This window comes from Octopus sinensis, linkage group LG10, assembly GCF_006345805.1.
Source record: "Octopus sinensis linkage group LG10, ASM634580v1, whole genome shotgun sequence".
NCBI lineage: Eukaryota > Metazoa > Mollusca > Cephalopoda > Octopoda > Octopodidae > Octopus > Octopus sinensis.
In genome coordinates, this window is record NC_043006.1 from 78,859,567 (window position 1) to 78,876,305 (window position 16,739).

General features: G+C 40.5%; 1 protein-coding gene across 1 annotated transcript in view; it reads left to right on the plus strand.

Moving 5' to 3' along the window:
* LOC115216258 overlaps positions 1-16,739 on the plus strand; it is a 257,640-nt gene that overhangs the window by 73,461 nt on the left and 167,440 nt on the right. Inside the window, exon 2 of the mRNA XM_036506965.1 lies at positions 10,443-10,470. Within this exon, the coding sequence (XP_036362858.1) occupies positions 10,443-10,470 (28 nt within the window). The remainder of the gene's footprint in view (positions 1-10,442; positions 10,471-16,739) is intronic.

Genomic DNA, 16,739 nt, shown 5'->3' on the forward strand with positions numbered 1-16,739 from the left:
ATCTATTTATGTATGTATATGCATATTTTTAGATAGATAGATAGATAGATAGATAGACAGTCAGGTAGGCAGGCACGCAGGCAGGCAGGCAGACAGACAGACAGACAGACAGACAAACAGACAGGCAGACACACTGACAGATGACAGATAGATAGTAACAGCACAGACAATAAATAGACAGACAGACGGACAGATAGATAGATAGATAAGATAGATATGATAGCTTTATTAGCCCACCCAGGGATGCCACACAGATAGAACAATTACAAGGTAGAGCTTTTTCTTTTGAAGGTTTAAAAAAAAAAAAAAAAAAGGAAGGGGGAGTTTTCGATCAAAAGAGATCGTAAAAGGAGAGAAAGAGGACAAAAGAAAGGGGGGGTTAAAAAAAAAAAAAAAAGGGGAGAGGAAAAAAAATTGATCAATAGGGATCGTTATCACAGAAATGTCAATATGAAGTGTAAAGGGGAGGACAGGTGAGGTTTACCCGTGGAAAGAAAAGCCTACGGAAAAGACCACGGTAACCTCGGTCAATGAAGTCACATTTTATATTTCTTTTTTTTTTTTTTTTTTTTTTTGCAAATAAGCAACTCTCTGTTTTCGATTTCTGGGTTCATAGGACTATGCTCAAGGTGGCTTCGTCATTCATACGTGCCATTCTTGCTACATTCACCCATCTTTTTTTTAAAACATTCGCTAGACAAAACTTGCCTCTCTACTCTCACTTTCCTTTTCAAGTGGTACTTGAAGAAGTTGATGAGAGATTGACCAGAGAGGAAAGTGTTTGTCTCCAATCCTTTCAGACGCGTCCACCAGATACATTCTTTCGCCATAGCCACAAGATGATGAAAATAGCTCTTCCTTCCCGTTTGAAGGAAGGAGGCGTGGACAATATTGACGATAGACTCAGCTGATAAACCGACTCGTCCCACACGTGACAGCAGTTGTTCGACATAAGCCCACAGGTCGGAAATTGTTGGACACTGAACGAGTGCGTGCAGAACGGTTTCGTCGCGCTCTGACCGCATCTCGGCAGGTCGGCCCCGTGTTTCTCGAGCCGTGTCTGTAGAGCTTATCCCGAACGGGTAGCGCTTCTCGGTAGCACTGCCAGGCCAGGGATCTCTGGAAGTTGTCCATGGGCCCTGGCCCGAAAGTCGTCCCGAACAGGCGGGTCAGGTACTCCTCGTCGACGTCCAGGTTCGCCCCGAGCTCGTCGTCGTACCTCCCCTCACTAAACCCCTATAGAATGCTTTGGTTGTGTTGAAGTCACTTAAGGTCGACCCAGGACGGCAGAGTTGCTTGAGAGCAACGCGACACTCGCGGTGCCATTCGCCCTTCCTCGGCCTCTTTTGATCCACGACTGCAGTTCGGTCATGGAGACGAGCTGCGGGAAAGCGTGCCTCACAAACGGCGACCACACCTGTTCACCGTCGTCTACATAGAGCCAGAGATGTCGCAGTCTCAGCGCGTGTCTGCGCATCATCAACCACGGCATGCCCAGCCCTCCTTTTAACGGGTGTTGACAGCAAATGGATCGCCTGACCATCGGGACGCATCCTTTCCACAAGAAGCGAAAGAGGATGCGTTGTAGTTTGGTGATGGTAGGGTCGGGACAAGGTACGACGGTCAGCGGTAGTAGATGACGGACGCGATGTACGTGTTCGCCACCTCCGCTCGACCTTTTAGGGACAGTTTCCTCTCGGCCCATTGCCGGGCGAGAGTGACCACCCTACTCGTTATCTCGTTCCAGTTCTTCTCCACTTGGAGGTCCGGACCAAACCAGACCCCGAGCAACTCAACCGGGCCGTCGGTCCAGCGTCCCACGACGGAGGCGCTGGTGGACGGCATGGGCTTGCTTCTCCAGGTGCCTAGTCGCAAGCCCACTGACTTTTCCCGGTTGATTTTCGCTCCTGTCACCGCTTCGTAGTTTTTCAGTGTCTCGCCGACCAGCTCGATGTGCTCGTGGCTAGACACTATGACGGTGACGTCGTCCGCGTATGCAGACACGCTCGTCCCGCATCCCAATTCACGCGGGATGCCCCTTAGAGTCGCCAGCTTCCGCAGTAGTGGCTCAAGAGTCAATACGTATAGAAGCGCCGAGAGGGGGCATCCCTGACGGACCGAACGTGCAATGTCGAAAGGTCTCGATAGATGTCCATTTACGCGAATTACCGAACGGATGCCTCTGTACAAGGCAGCTATCCAGCCGCGAAGACGGGACCGAAACCAGCCGCTCTCAGGACTGCCTCCAAGTATCGATGGTCTACCCTATCAAAGGCTTTCGATTGATCCAAGTTGATCAGGGCCCCACCCATGCCAGGTTCGTTAACTACCCTGTCTATGATGTAGCGCATCAGATGGAGGTTGTCATGGATGGTCCGGCCTGGCACGGCGCATGTTTGCGCCTTGTCGACCAGTTTCTCGATGACAAGCGCCAACCTCTTGGCTAGCACCTTGGCCAAAATTTTCAAGTCTGCATTAAGCAGAGTGATGGGCCTAAAGTTATTACAGTTCCCTTGTTTAGATCTTTCTTCAGCAGTGTTACGGCTCCTCGGCTCACAAAACCAGGAATGCTCCCGTTTTGCTGCCAGTTGCAGTACACCGCCGCCAAGAGATCTCCAAACAAGTCTGGCATACAATTGTAAAGCTCGTAGGGTAGACCATCCAAACCCGGTGATTTGTCCCTCGAGCATTCTGCCATCGCTTCCCGCACTTCCGCCGCCACTCCGGCCGCCGTGATGGCACCTTCGCAGCACCCTGCCCTTCTTGTCGAGAGTCGTGGTAGGCTATGTAGGTAGGCACTGAAGTCCACCCTACGTTCTTGCCCTCCACTCGTTCCGAACAGTCGGGCAAAATGCTGCTGAAAGGCCTCACACATTTTACTTGGCTCGAGCAATTCGCGCCCCTGTTCATCTACCAGTGACCGAATGGTGGCTTTGTTGCCCTGTTGCGCGCCTCTGCCACCCGGGCCTCTCTCGCGGCTCCAACACCTTCGTTCCTTAGAGCACGCATCCTAGCTCTGACAGCACATCCTTCGTGTTTGGCGTTGAAGTGTTGGTCGAGGGCCAACCTCGCCGCCAAAACGTCGGATGCGATGCCGCTTTCTAATTGCCTCTTCTAGCTTCTTAACTAGCTCACCCACTCTACTCTATTTCTATCTATGGCTAGTGCTTTGCTGTACCTAATCGCTTCTGCTTTTACTGCTCTCTTGAGGGCAAACCACCATTTGTTGTTGATGATGGCTCCCGTCAAAGCCCTCTTTACTAGTGTGCTAATCCGGTCTCTGAAAACTTGTCTCGATGGGAAAGACGCGTTTAGTTTCCAGTATCCGGGACCCTGCCTAAGTGTCTTACCTAAGTCTAGCGTACATGTCACAAGTTTTGTGATCCGTGTAGCTGACTATGTGGAATTGTGGACATCCTATGCTATCTCTATCTACTGTCCTACACAGTATCCTATCTAGATACGATCTCGACGACCCGATGCGGTTGCTCCATGTCCACGTTGGCGCATTCGGGTGTCTAGTCGGAACCTGTCAGACAGTTGAAAGCGTCTGAGCAGGTCTCTGAGGCATTTGCATCCCCGTCTATTCCTATCTCTACCCACGTAGTCTACATGCGTGTCCAAGGTAGCATTCCAATCCCCCACTAAGAGTAAAGGACGAGACGTTCCCAAGAAACTTCTAGACGTTGAAAGAAATCCGCCCGACCTGTTAAGGGCGGTGCGTAAACTGATACGAGTCGAAAAGCGCACCCATTGCTGCCGTCGACATCCAGGACGACCCAGTCTACCCTCCGGGTCTACGAATATTGTCCTTACATTGAGATCCAGACTCTTGTGAAAAAGTACCGCGGTGCCACTACCGCCCATTCTCGGCAGACAGGGGAAAAATAAATGTTGAACTGTCCGCAAACATGGTCTTTAGGGCCCGCGGATTGTGGAGTCTGGTCTCGCTTATGGCTATGATTTCTAACTTATGTGACTTTATGTCATTTAAGAGGTACCCTTGTTTCCAAGGGGACCCCAAGCCACGCGCATTTACACAACCAATCTTGATCATGTTCTAATGAATTAGAATACAGAGGGTTACTTACTGCTCGAAAGTTTTTGCTTTCTCCTCCGTTGGTTTGTCCTCGAGAGATCCCAGTACAGTTTCTTTGTGAGATATTTTAGTGGCATTTACCAACCGCACTGGGGAAAATGCCTTTGAGTTGTGGTGCAGACTTTTGGAGATGTGTAATATTTGATGTGGTCTGGTGGTGTGTGTATGGGTGATTGTTTGTTTTTATGTCATCTTCTGTTATGTTTGTTTTTTGATTGGATGTATTCCATCAAATTTGTGTTTTTGGTGTCTATGGCTGTGAGCATGTTTGCTGTATATGTTTTTGTGGTGTTGGTGTGGCTGTTGTTTGCGTTGGGTTTTGAAATGTCTTCGGGAGATGTATTTCCCCCTGCTTTGTTCGTGTTTGCATTTGGTTTGGTTGTGTTTCTGCTCTTTATTTTCCTTCTTTTGTAGCTATTTGCCATTCCTCACTGGTTTCGTCTTCCGACGAAAATTCTGAGGAATCAGAAGGGGGTAGGGGTATGTTGTGGCTTCTATGTATGTCTGTGTAAGTGGTTGTGTTGTTGTTTTCGTTGTTGTTGGTTGTTGAGTGTTTGTGTGTGTTGAGTGCGGTATAAGGGATGGGGGATCAGTTTGTGGTGTTTTCTTTCTTTGTTTTTCTGTTCCTTTGGGTTTTGCTGTTGATGGTGGTGTTGGTATTTTTTCAGGTGTCGAGTGGTTTTTAGTTGATGACGGATTAGCTTGGTGTGCTTCTCTTGTCGTCTTCTGTGTTGATGGTGGTGTGGGTAGTAGAGCTTTTTTTCCCGGAGTGCTTTGGTTGTGGTAGTGGTTGTTGTTGTTGCTCTTGGTGTGCAGTGGTTGGGCACGTCTTTTTCAAGTGTGTTTCGCTTCCACACAAATAGCAGCGTGGTCGCCTGCCCTCTACCACTATATAGAGTTTGTAGCCTCCTGGCAGTTCTATAGATAGATAGATAGATAGATAGATAGATAGATAGATAGATAGATAGATAGATAGATAGATAGATAGATAGATAGATAGATAGATAGATAGATATAGGCGGTGGAGTGACTGTGTGGTAAGTAGCTTACTAACCAACCATATGGTTCTGGGTTCAGGCCCACTGCGTAGCACCTTGGGAATTTGTCTTCTACGATAGACTCGGGCCGACCAAAGCCTTGTGAGTTGATTTGGTAGACGGAAACTGAAAGAAGCCAGTCGTATATATATATGTGTCTGTATGTGTGTGTGTGTCTGTTTGTGTGTGTTTGTGTGCCTGTGTTTGTACCCCCAACATTGCTTGTCAACCGATGGTTGTGTATTTACGTCCCCGTAACTTAGCGGTTCGGCAAAAGAGACCGATAGAATAAGTACTAGGCTTACAGAGAATAAGTCCTGGGGTCGATTTGCTCGACTAAAGGCGGTGCTTTAACATGGCCACAGTCACGTGACTGAAACAAGTAAACGAGTAAAAGATATATATATATATATATAAAGATTTATCCGGTTTCACAGTTTACATTGATTTTTTCAAATTGTTGAAATAGAAAGACTTGACCCGTGTCTCAGCTGTTTTGCTTCTGACTAGTGTTTGAAGTTTGCCTAGTTTTTATAGGGAGTTCATACCTCAAATTAGTATGCTTTGAATAGGACCTGACTGGTAGAGGATAGCCATATAACTGCTCTTGGAAACTTTTGTAGGTTACCCGCTACGTCCTTGTATTAGTATCAAGTGACAATGTTTGGCGTCCTAAGTTTTAGGCTGACACGGTTGACTGAACATATATATATATATATATATATGTGTGTGTGTGTGTGTGTGTGTGTGTGTGTAGCCTAATCGTGTTTATCTGTATCACTGTCTGTCTCTCCACATATACATATATATATATATATATATATATATAAATGTTCTAAAATCTACACAGCCTTGGTTTTTTATCTCATTACCAAAAAAAAATTATATGTGTGTGTATGAATGTGTCTATACACACATTCATATAATGTGAAGAAACAAAAAAACCTATGCACGCATGTTTTAACGTTATTATGCCTCTATTCGGGGATTTTTTAAATCCATTAATTTACACATATATTTTTAATATATTTATTCATTTATGATTATTTTTTTTTAAATCGCTGTGTATTTATATATCTTTATTCTATCATGTACATTTGTCCTTTAAATCTATCTCTAATCAGTCATGTTTGTGGATAGAATTACCAGGTCTTTTGTTTCTACACATTACATATTTATATCTTCTGTCTCAAGTGACTCTTGATCATTGAGCACTTCTAAGCACAAACCTCTACATTGCGAGAGAATTTCTAATCAATCTTCTTCTCGAAACAATTATAAATATATATATATATATATATATATAGATATATATATATATATATATATTATATATATAATATATATATATATATATATATATATATATACATACATATATATATATATATAGATATATATATATATTATATATATATATATATGTATGTATACAACTACATACATGGTTCTGTAGATAGATAGATAGATGGATAGCCGCAAAATAAATAGCGCAAACACGCATGATTCATGCAACTACAGAACTATCAGAGCAACAACGCAATAATTACAATAAAACCAGCAACCGCATCTCGCAAGGTTTCACTGTGTGGCGTGTGTGTGTGTATGTGCGTGTGTGTGTGTGTCGGTGTCTGTATGTGCGTGGGTATATGCGTGCGTATATACGTATTATGCGAGGGGTGATAAGAATATATATATAATATATGAGTATACAAACACAGACACACACAGATATATATATATATATATATATATATATATATATATATATATATATATAATATATATAATATATTATATATATATGCATACACATCCAGCATTACAAGTATGGACATGAAAATAGACATTTTCTGTATAAAGCCTATATATCTTTGCTGTTGCCATGCTGAATTCTGAAAACAGCTACGACGAGAATGCTATAGAAGGTCGAGGCAGCAACGGAGCGTATTCGAGGCGAAAACCTATCTTTATGCTGCAGACATTTTTCCTACACTTTCTGTGGTTGAAGAAGTAAAAATCTATGTTTTCTGTCTTAGCATATTTTAAAAAATCCGAATTTTTTTTAAAATATGCTAGGCCACTTGGTTTTAATTGATTAATATCAATTTCTACTCTTATTTACTTTTAAATTTTAAAAAATGTTCTCTAGCCGGTAAATTGACTGCTGTAGTTTATTAACTGCAGAGTAATTTCCGATCTCAGCGCGCCAAAGTGAAAGCATTTGAAGGATACACATAAATATAATTTGTAGAACTTGATACATGCTGGATTTCGGTCGAGCGTTCTATATCTAGTTCTGGAAATTGTGTTTTGTAAACTACAGACTATGCTGATGATCTTGCAGATGTTTACGTATTCATAGACGTAAATATTAACAAGTGAAACTAATTAGTACATAGGTAATCGTTTTTTATTTCGTATATTTATTTTCATTCGTCTTGCTTATTTTTACACTTTCGTTTTCTGCTGAATTTTTTCTTGAGAACACATTCTTCGTGATAAATGGCGATTTTGACGTCTATATCTAGCATACAGGCTGTCCATTTTTAGTGGTCATTCCTCTAAATTTTGTATGTAAAAATTTTTAATCTTCGGATTTTTTAAAATATGCTAGGCCACTGGATTTAATTGATTAATATCAATTTCTACCCTTATTTAATTTTAAATATATATATATATATATATCACCATAACCACCGTGAGGGACCAGGCTAGCAGATGTTGTTACACATCGCTGGTCACAATGCGCTTCGCATTGTTTTAGCCTTCAAATGATGCCACCCCGCTAGCTAAGCGAGCAGGCCATATATATATATACTCACATATATATATATATATATATATATATATATATACAAAGAGCAATAAAGATTCAAGTTAATTAAAAAATTTACTTGAATATGGTACCTAACTTAGATGCACCAAAAAAAATATAATGATTTAACAATACAGTAATGGTGGGTGGTGGGGATTATAAGCGAGAAAGAAGCAACAAGAATGGATAGGTTTTTAGTACGATCGTTTCATACAAGGACAGGTTTTATTAAAAGTTGCAAAGATTACAGTATATAAACGAGTCCCGTACTCATCAGCTAAAATACATGTAAGTTCTCTAGACATCCTAGTGTTTGAGGCTATACTCATGAAGTAATGTAGATATTTAAACAGATTTCTAAAGTTCATTAAAGTTCTTTAAAGATGATGTACAGTCTTATCATGGAAATTCATATGGATTAGGTCACCTTCTCTGTGATGCTATCAAAACTTTTTTAAAATTCTGTGATAAGACTGTACATCATCTTTAAAGAACTTTAATGAACTTTAGAAACTGTTTAAATATCTACTTACTTCATGAGTATAGCCTCAACACTAGGATGTCTAGAGAACTTAATGTATTTTAGCTGATGATACGGGACTCGTTATATGCTGTAATCTTTGCAACTTTTAATAAAACCTGTCTTGTATGAAACGATCGTACTAAAAACCTATCCATTCTTGTGCTTCTTTCTCGCGTATATATATATATATATATATAATTCATATATATATATTATATATATATATATATATATATATACACGTGTATTCGACAACTTTGTCCAGTTTATCTCTTTGTAAGAGAAGTGATGTAATGTGACGTAAATTTGTATTGCTATTTTTAGCAGGCCGACGAGTTCATTGAAACGCCCTGATCTCCTGATGCACGCTTTAACGTCATGCTGAAGGTGGAATTCAAGCCGTAAAAGACGATAATGAGCTGTAATGCTGTAATCTGAGATCAATGCTCTCTAACAAAGTGTCGTGTCCGAAACTTTAGAATCCTTCTCGTACTTACAATACACAAATTCATTACTGAAAAAATATTGTAGTGAACTTGCAGTATCGCAGGGTGTGCAGGAAATCAATGTGTTATAGAAGATTGAACATTAAATCACGCTAAGAACAATGACAAAGATGTTGGATTGCTATAGTAGAAGTATTTAATCAGTACTAATATTTCAGATAAAATATCCCTTTTCGAAAGTATTAAAAGAACAAGAAAGAAATACGTCCGTTAGCTTGGTCTTCCAATTCTGAAATTCAACGACCTTAGATTTTTTTTACATGTATTTTTATATTCTTTGTAATTGTGATCGTCTTCGTCTAAGGGAGAAGACGAATCGTGTCGTTTGTAATATGGGATTTCAATATTGCTGAAACCCCCTTCGGTCATGACTGACCATGGGATTGCACCTAGAAAGTTACCCTCCCAAGCACAAGTCCGGGCAAGGTTGTTTATGGAAGACCAGCAGTCGCGCATGCATACCGGCCTCCCCTCTCCACGCCACCAGTGTTTTCTAAGGGAAAGGCAAAGGGGCCGATACAGCTTGGCACCAGTGACGTTGCAACTCATTTCTACAGCTGAGTGAACTGGAGCAACGTGAAATAAAGTGTCTTGCTCAAGAACACAACACGCATCCCGGTCCGGGATTCGAACTCACAACCTCACGATCGTAAGCTCGACGTTCTAACCACTGACCCATGCGCCTTCACAATGCAGGACATTAATAAATCGAGAGTCTATACTGATCAAAACATCCTAATTATGCTGGATGTGCATAAAATTAATACTATAACTTATTTTCTACTCTATTTTGAAGCCATTTTCATTTCTGTTAAAGTAAAACATGATATCAGATAACTGTTTATGAACTGCCGAGGTTTCATCTGGTAGTCTGTTAGCTTATTTCTCTGCGTAATAACCATATTGAAAGACGCGGTATGAAAGACGCGAGTGAAAGGGATTACGACGGGCCAATTCATCTCCGGACGTGAGCTGGTGGATTACATCGCTGCCCATCTTTCCAGCAAGATCCGTCTGGAGAGGAGGAACCTGCCGCAAAGAGTATTTGGAAAAAGATGGACGGAAGTAGTAAGAAAGATGAGAATGCAAGGAGCCGTGCTGACACGGTCGGTCCGAGCATAGAAGTACAGGAAAGATTACCAAAAGGAAATCAACCGGCGGGTTAGTTCACTAACCCGAACCCTGTAAATAGTAATAATTTAACATCTTAATTTTTAACCTTACATCATTCTGTATTCATATCCATAAACTCATTCGTATTTAATCTGTTGTAAGAGTGTATCTGACCCTTATATGTCCTTGTCTGTCCTTGTTTGTTCCCTCTATGTATCTTTTTTTATAAGGAATAAAGAAAATCTGTTAGCTTAATGACTTACTTCTGCATTCCCCACACCATAACCTATCCTCAGAAAACTCTCAGAATTTTTCTAACTCGCCTTTTTTTTCTCTCTCTTAACAGAGTGATATTGAATTCAAGTGTCCAGTCAGTGAGTAACCTTTTGTTTGATATATTTTGTTGAAAGCACTATTTTAGTTTTAATACTGTCAGAATATTCGCCTCTTTATTTTCAGAACTAATTAAAAAAAGAATAGCGTAGAAGGAAAACTACTCAGCACGAAATATCTTTATATATAAAAGTGAAGTTGTATGTCTGTCTCCTACGATTTAGATTCCTAACTACTCCCACATTTTGCGGTGCAGTTTAACCAAAACCGGGTATCTTATAGTCGTGATTCATATCGAGCCCTTCTGGGTATTAGCGCGCGTCTACGATGAGTCTACGATTTAAAAAAAAATTACCATCATTTTTTCCCATTTTAATGCATTTTTTCGCTATTATATAGGGGAAGTAACTCTCTAAAAATGTCTACGATGAGTCAACGATTTTACCATCATTTTTTTTCCATTTTCAATGCATTTTTTTTGCTATTTTTTGGCTATAACTCTCTAAAAATGGTTATATAGTTATTTCCCTTACAAACCCGAGCAACGCCGGGCGATACTGCTAGTAATCCATAAATTGATTTAATATGACAAAATATTTCCTCTTTTAATTAAACTCATATTACGGTTTTAATACCCTGGCAGTGTACTGGTTAGATGTGCATCTCCACCTTCAAGTAAATCTGTTCCTTTAACATGCAAATTGTTTCACATTACAACTAAAAATAGTCTTTTTCTATATATGAATATGTATGACTCTTTTCATAATTGTTAATTAAAAGTCAAACCGTTAATAAAACTAAATAAAATGGCGGAGTTACAAGAGAGTCGAACAGATTTTCTTACAAATCAAACCGACGCCTACTCTACCTTTCATCCTTTCGGCTTTGAGACATAATGCGTATCAAATACTTGGTTCGATTCTTATCTATCTCTTTCTCCCTATGAATGATGTGAGTAACTTCTTACAGGGGCACTTACCGCACCTCATTTTTCCGAAATAAGGAACAGTCGAAATAAACATAGAGAGAGAGATAAATAAGTACATAAATGAAAAGAAAAATCTAAATAAAGGGCATGGATACAAACAATATAGTAAGCAAACCCATATACACATACAAAAACACACGTACAAAACACTTAGAGACACGCACACACACTAACACACATTCACACAGGTACAGACGCAAATGCATGTGCAGTTAAGAATATCCGTCATAGAAAGACAGAATGAACTAAACAAGACAGACTGCAGCTTGTCGTGCAGGTGGGGGTGGGGGCAGATGCTGTCTAAAATATGTACTGTGGCTCACTAGGTATTTCATTCTGTTGGAATCAAGTCACTGGGAGAGAAACTGTGCTGAAGCTTCTAAATAAAACCACAGTTTAGGCTCTAATTACGTTTAGCAGTGTTGCAGTTACTGATGAATATGGGACACTAATGGTGGAGCTGAAAGGCTATGAAGGGCGCCCGTCAATGTGCCCGACACAAGTTGTAGTTGATGCATGATGGGGATGATGGGGATGATGGGGATGATGGGGATGATGATGATGATGATGACGGTGATGGTGGTGATGGTGTTGGTGGTGGTGACAACGAAAAGGAAAATGAGATGACCTCGACGACGACGATGATAATGATGATGATGATGAGATGATGATGATGACGACGATACTAGTGAGATGACGATGGCGGTGATGATAATGATAATAATGATCATGGTCATGGCGACAACGACAACGAAAGCGAAAGCGACGACGAAGACCACGACGACGACAATAATGAGAGGATGAGTAGGAGTAGATGGAAGAAGAGGGGGATGGAGATGATGATGATGATGATGATGACGAGGATGACGACAACAACGATACGATGACGATGACGATGATGACGACGACGAAGGCGATGACGGTGACGCCGACAATGACATTGACTATGATGACGACAATGGCAACAATACCAGTAACGATGTGTTGATGATGATGATGACGACTACGACAATGAATTGGCTGAGATGAATGCTATTGGCTATATGGATGGAAGCACTCCGTCGGTTACGACGACGAGGGTTCCGGTTGATCCGATCAACGGAACAGCCTGCTCGTGAAATTAACGTGTAAGTGGCTGAGCACTCCACAGACACGTGTACCCTTAACGTAGTTCTCGGGGATATTCAGCGTGACACAGAGAGTGACAAGGCCGGCCCTTTGAAATACAGGTACAACAGAAACAGGAAGTAAGAGTGAGAGAAAGTTGTGGTGAAAGAGTACAGCAGGGATCACCACCATCCCCTGCCGGAGCCTCGTGGAGCTTTAGGTGTTTTCGCTCAATAAACACTCACAACGGCCGGTCTGGGAATCGAAACCGCGATCCTACGACCGCGAGTCCGCTGCCCTAACCACTGGGCCATTGCGTCTCCACATTGGCTATATAATCTACGTTCAACAACACATTCCACTATGAAAGCCTCCACAACATCATCTGACAAGTAAGATTCATAAACAGCGAGATTATCCTACCAAACAACCTTTGTCATTCATGTGGAAAAAAAGGGTCATGCGTCATAAATATACCAATCTAATAATAATAAGTCAGCAAGTGCCATTTTTACGTTTATAGCCTTTTCAGATTCTACTCAAAGTCACTTCTAGTAACTACAATAAAGAAAAATTTTGAGGCTTTAAGTGCTTCAGGAAATACAAAAAGAAATGTTACTAACGCCGCTTTTGTCATTAATATGAAATTGGCTTTTCGACATTCCAGAAGGCTACTCTTTTACTCTTTTGCTTGTTTCAGTCATTTGACAGCGGCCATGCTGGAGCACCGCCTTTAGTCGAGCGAATCGACCCCAGGACTTATTCTTTGTAAGCCTTGTACTTATTCTATCGGTCACTTTTGCCGAACCGCTAAGTTACGGGAACGCAAACACACCAGCATCCAAGCGATACTGCTGGGACAAACACAGACAGACAAACATACACACACACACACACACACAACACACACACACACACACACACACACATATATATATATATATATATATATATAATATATATATATATATATATATTATATATATATATATATATATATATACAACGGAATTCTTTCAGTTTCCGTCTACCAAATCCACTCACAATGCTTTGGTCGGCCCGAGACTATAGTAGAAGACACTTGCCCGAGGTGCCACGCAGTGGGACTGAACCCAGAATCATGTGGTTAGTAAGCAAGCTACTTACCATGCAGCCACTCCTGCGCCTTATTAGTTTTTCTTTTACTTTTTTACGATGGTATTCTTGAGTGATTCCATGAAGTTATCATCGATATGAATTTGATGGGAAGCACCTCAATGAGAGAATTTCGCAAAAACTTTCCTTCCAGCTTTTGAATGATAAACAGATTTGATATTAGGCTTGAATAAGAATCATAAGAAATTTTGTGAATAAGGCATTCTTTATAATTCCCACCGAAGTGTATAACTCAGGTGTCCAATATCAACAATAGAGTACTCTGACCACTAAGTCAGGAAAAGCCTTTAATATACTTTATTCAATCATTTTTCATAACTGAATAACTATTGGGAAAAAATATGAATTGGTAGCTTCCAACAATCAAAATATGACATGCATATTTCCTTTTAATTTAATTCTGTTCTGAGTTCTAATTCCGTTGAGGTCGATTTTTGCCTTTCACCATTTCGTTATAGTTGAACCAGTTGAACGATAGGGTCGATGTAACTGACTTCATTCTCGCCCGAAATTGCTGACCTGGTGACAAAATTTGAAGCCAATGTTAATATTTAATACAAGTTGGCGAGCTTGGTAGAATCATTACCGTGTCGGATTAAATACTTTTCAGCATTCCGTCTGCCTCTGCCTTTTATGTTCAACTTCCAGGGGTGTAGAATTTGCCTTTCATCCTTGCGGGGTCGATGTAAACGACTTATCCCGTCTCCCGATACTGCTGGTCTTGAGTCAAAATTTTAAATCAATATTGATATTTAATACATCAGTTTCAACAAGGCCAACTGTTTTGTCTTAGTCCGCAACCACTAGTGGCAAAGTTTCATAACGAAAAACTGTTTCTGGAGCACTTTAACAAAACATGCTAATAGCTAAACTGCCGCTATTCATTTTAGCTTCAAGTAAGAAGAAAAATTTGCTTTACAATGTAAATACATTTGTTTCAATATAAAATATTTTAGTATGAATTCATCCAACACGTTCCATGTTGAACAGTTTTGCGTTTGCGTGTGTTTTTCTCACCAAATGCAAGCCATTTTCCTTTAAGAAATGTGTGTTCGTGACTACAGTATTTGTATTTTAGATATTTCACTTTATTCAAGCAAAAGTATCGGCAACCTTGATGTAAAGATCGATTTTTTTAAACTCGATATCTTTTTTTATGTTGTTTGATGTCCATACAGGTATTAACCAACATATTGCAGCTGTCTCGTCATTTTTTATCAATAGGAAGTATGATTCATGCTCTCACTGCGTCAATAAATTTACAATATCTTCAATTGTCACGAAAACTATTTATAAACATTGTAATGAACTCAGAGGCATAAACCCGGTTCTGCAATGAGCGACTTCATTTTAGGTCCTACATTACTCAATATCGCTTCTGGTTGCTTGCGGAACACATGTTCTCCGGTTGTTTCGGATGAACCATTTGTGACATCTTGAGGACAGCTTCAATATTGTCTCTGAGAAAAAGTCTGTTGCCTCCATCTCAATACCTATTTCTTTACTACCCACAAGGGGCTAAACACAGAGAGGACAAACAAAGACAGACAAACGGATTAAGTCGATTATATCGACCCCAGTGCGTAACTGGTACATATTTAATCGACCCCGAAAGGATGAAAGGCAAAGTCGACCACGGCGGAATTTGAACTCACAACGTAGCGGCAGACGAAATAACGCAAAGCATTTCGCCCGGCGTGCTAACGATTCTGCCAGCTCGCCGCCTCGCCTCCATCCCAATACCATATTCATCATTATTTCTTGGAAAGATTACGTATTGCTTCATAGAACTAAAAGAATCACGTACAAAATAGAGGTACATTTTGATATTCAAATTTGCATACCTTTATGGAATGGAAGCACTCCGTCGGTTGCGACGATGAGGGTTCCGGTTGATCCGAATCAACGGAGCAGCCTGCTCGTGAAATTAACGTGTAAGTGGCTGAGCACTCCACAGGCACGTGTACCCTTAACGTAGTTCTCGGGGATATTCAGCGTGACACAGAGAGTGACAAGGCCGGCCCCTTGAAATACAGGTACAACAGAAACAGGAAGTAAGAGTGAGAGAAAGTTGTGGTGAAAGAGTACAGCAGGGATCACCACCATCCCCTGCCGGAGCCTCGTGGAGCTTTAGGTGTTTTCGCTCAATAAACACTCACAACGCCCGGTCTGGTAATCGAAACCGCGATCCTATGACCGCGAGTCCGCTGCCCTAACCACTGGGCCATTGTGCCTCCACATACCTGTATAGAACTATAAGTGCTGTTATTGTTATTAAATTATTGACTTGATTAATTGCTTTAAAATGGAAATTCAACTTTTTTACACTGTGGATCTCAGTTTATTCTGTTGAAGGTCGTAATATTTTTTAATCAAACTCAGTACAATCCACAGGAGGGCGGCGAATATAAGAGAAAAAACAGCGCAATTTACCTACAAATGCAAATGGCGCCATTTTATCACTTAAATACTACAAATGTCCATGCTTCCAAGAGGGGAGAGTTGACTCTCCCGGAATCTTTATATTCGAGGAGGTATCACTTTTATCGACAGCAACTAAATGGATACCGTAGGAAAGATACTTCCTTATCTCAAGAGTTATAAGAAATAATGGAACTTATCTGTTTGAATTATGCTTGGTTTAAGTTTTTCTTGGGGAAACATGTCTGCCAATTAAAACTAAATCCTTTACTTGAAAATGTTCAGTTGCTGGATATGAATCCATATTATGCAACATTTTCAACTTAATGATGGTCTGTAATATAGGATATATCGGCAGAGACCTGGTGTTTTGTCCCACTAAGACTTATAAAGACATTCCATTACAGAGTAACTTAAATATGATCTGAAAATTGATAAACAGGTCTTTTGTGTACAGAGCTCTTTATAATTCCCCTTTTAATTGTAAAGTCACTGGAATTTCCACGAACTCAGTCATACGCCAAAACAAACTTGTTGCGTCATCTTGAACAATTAAATTTAAAAGAAGTAGAGAATATTGTGAACTGTAAAATGTGTTATTTATTTGTGTATAATGCAAGTGAGACTATGAGCTACGAA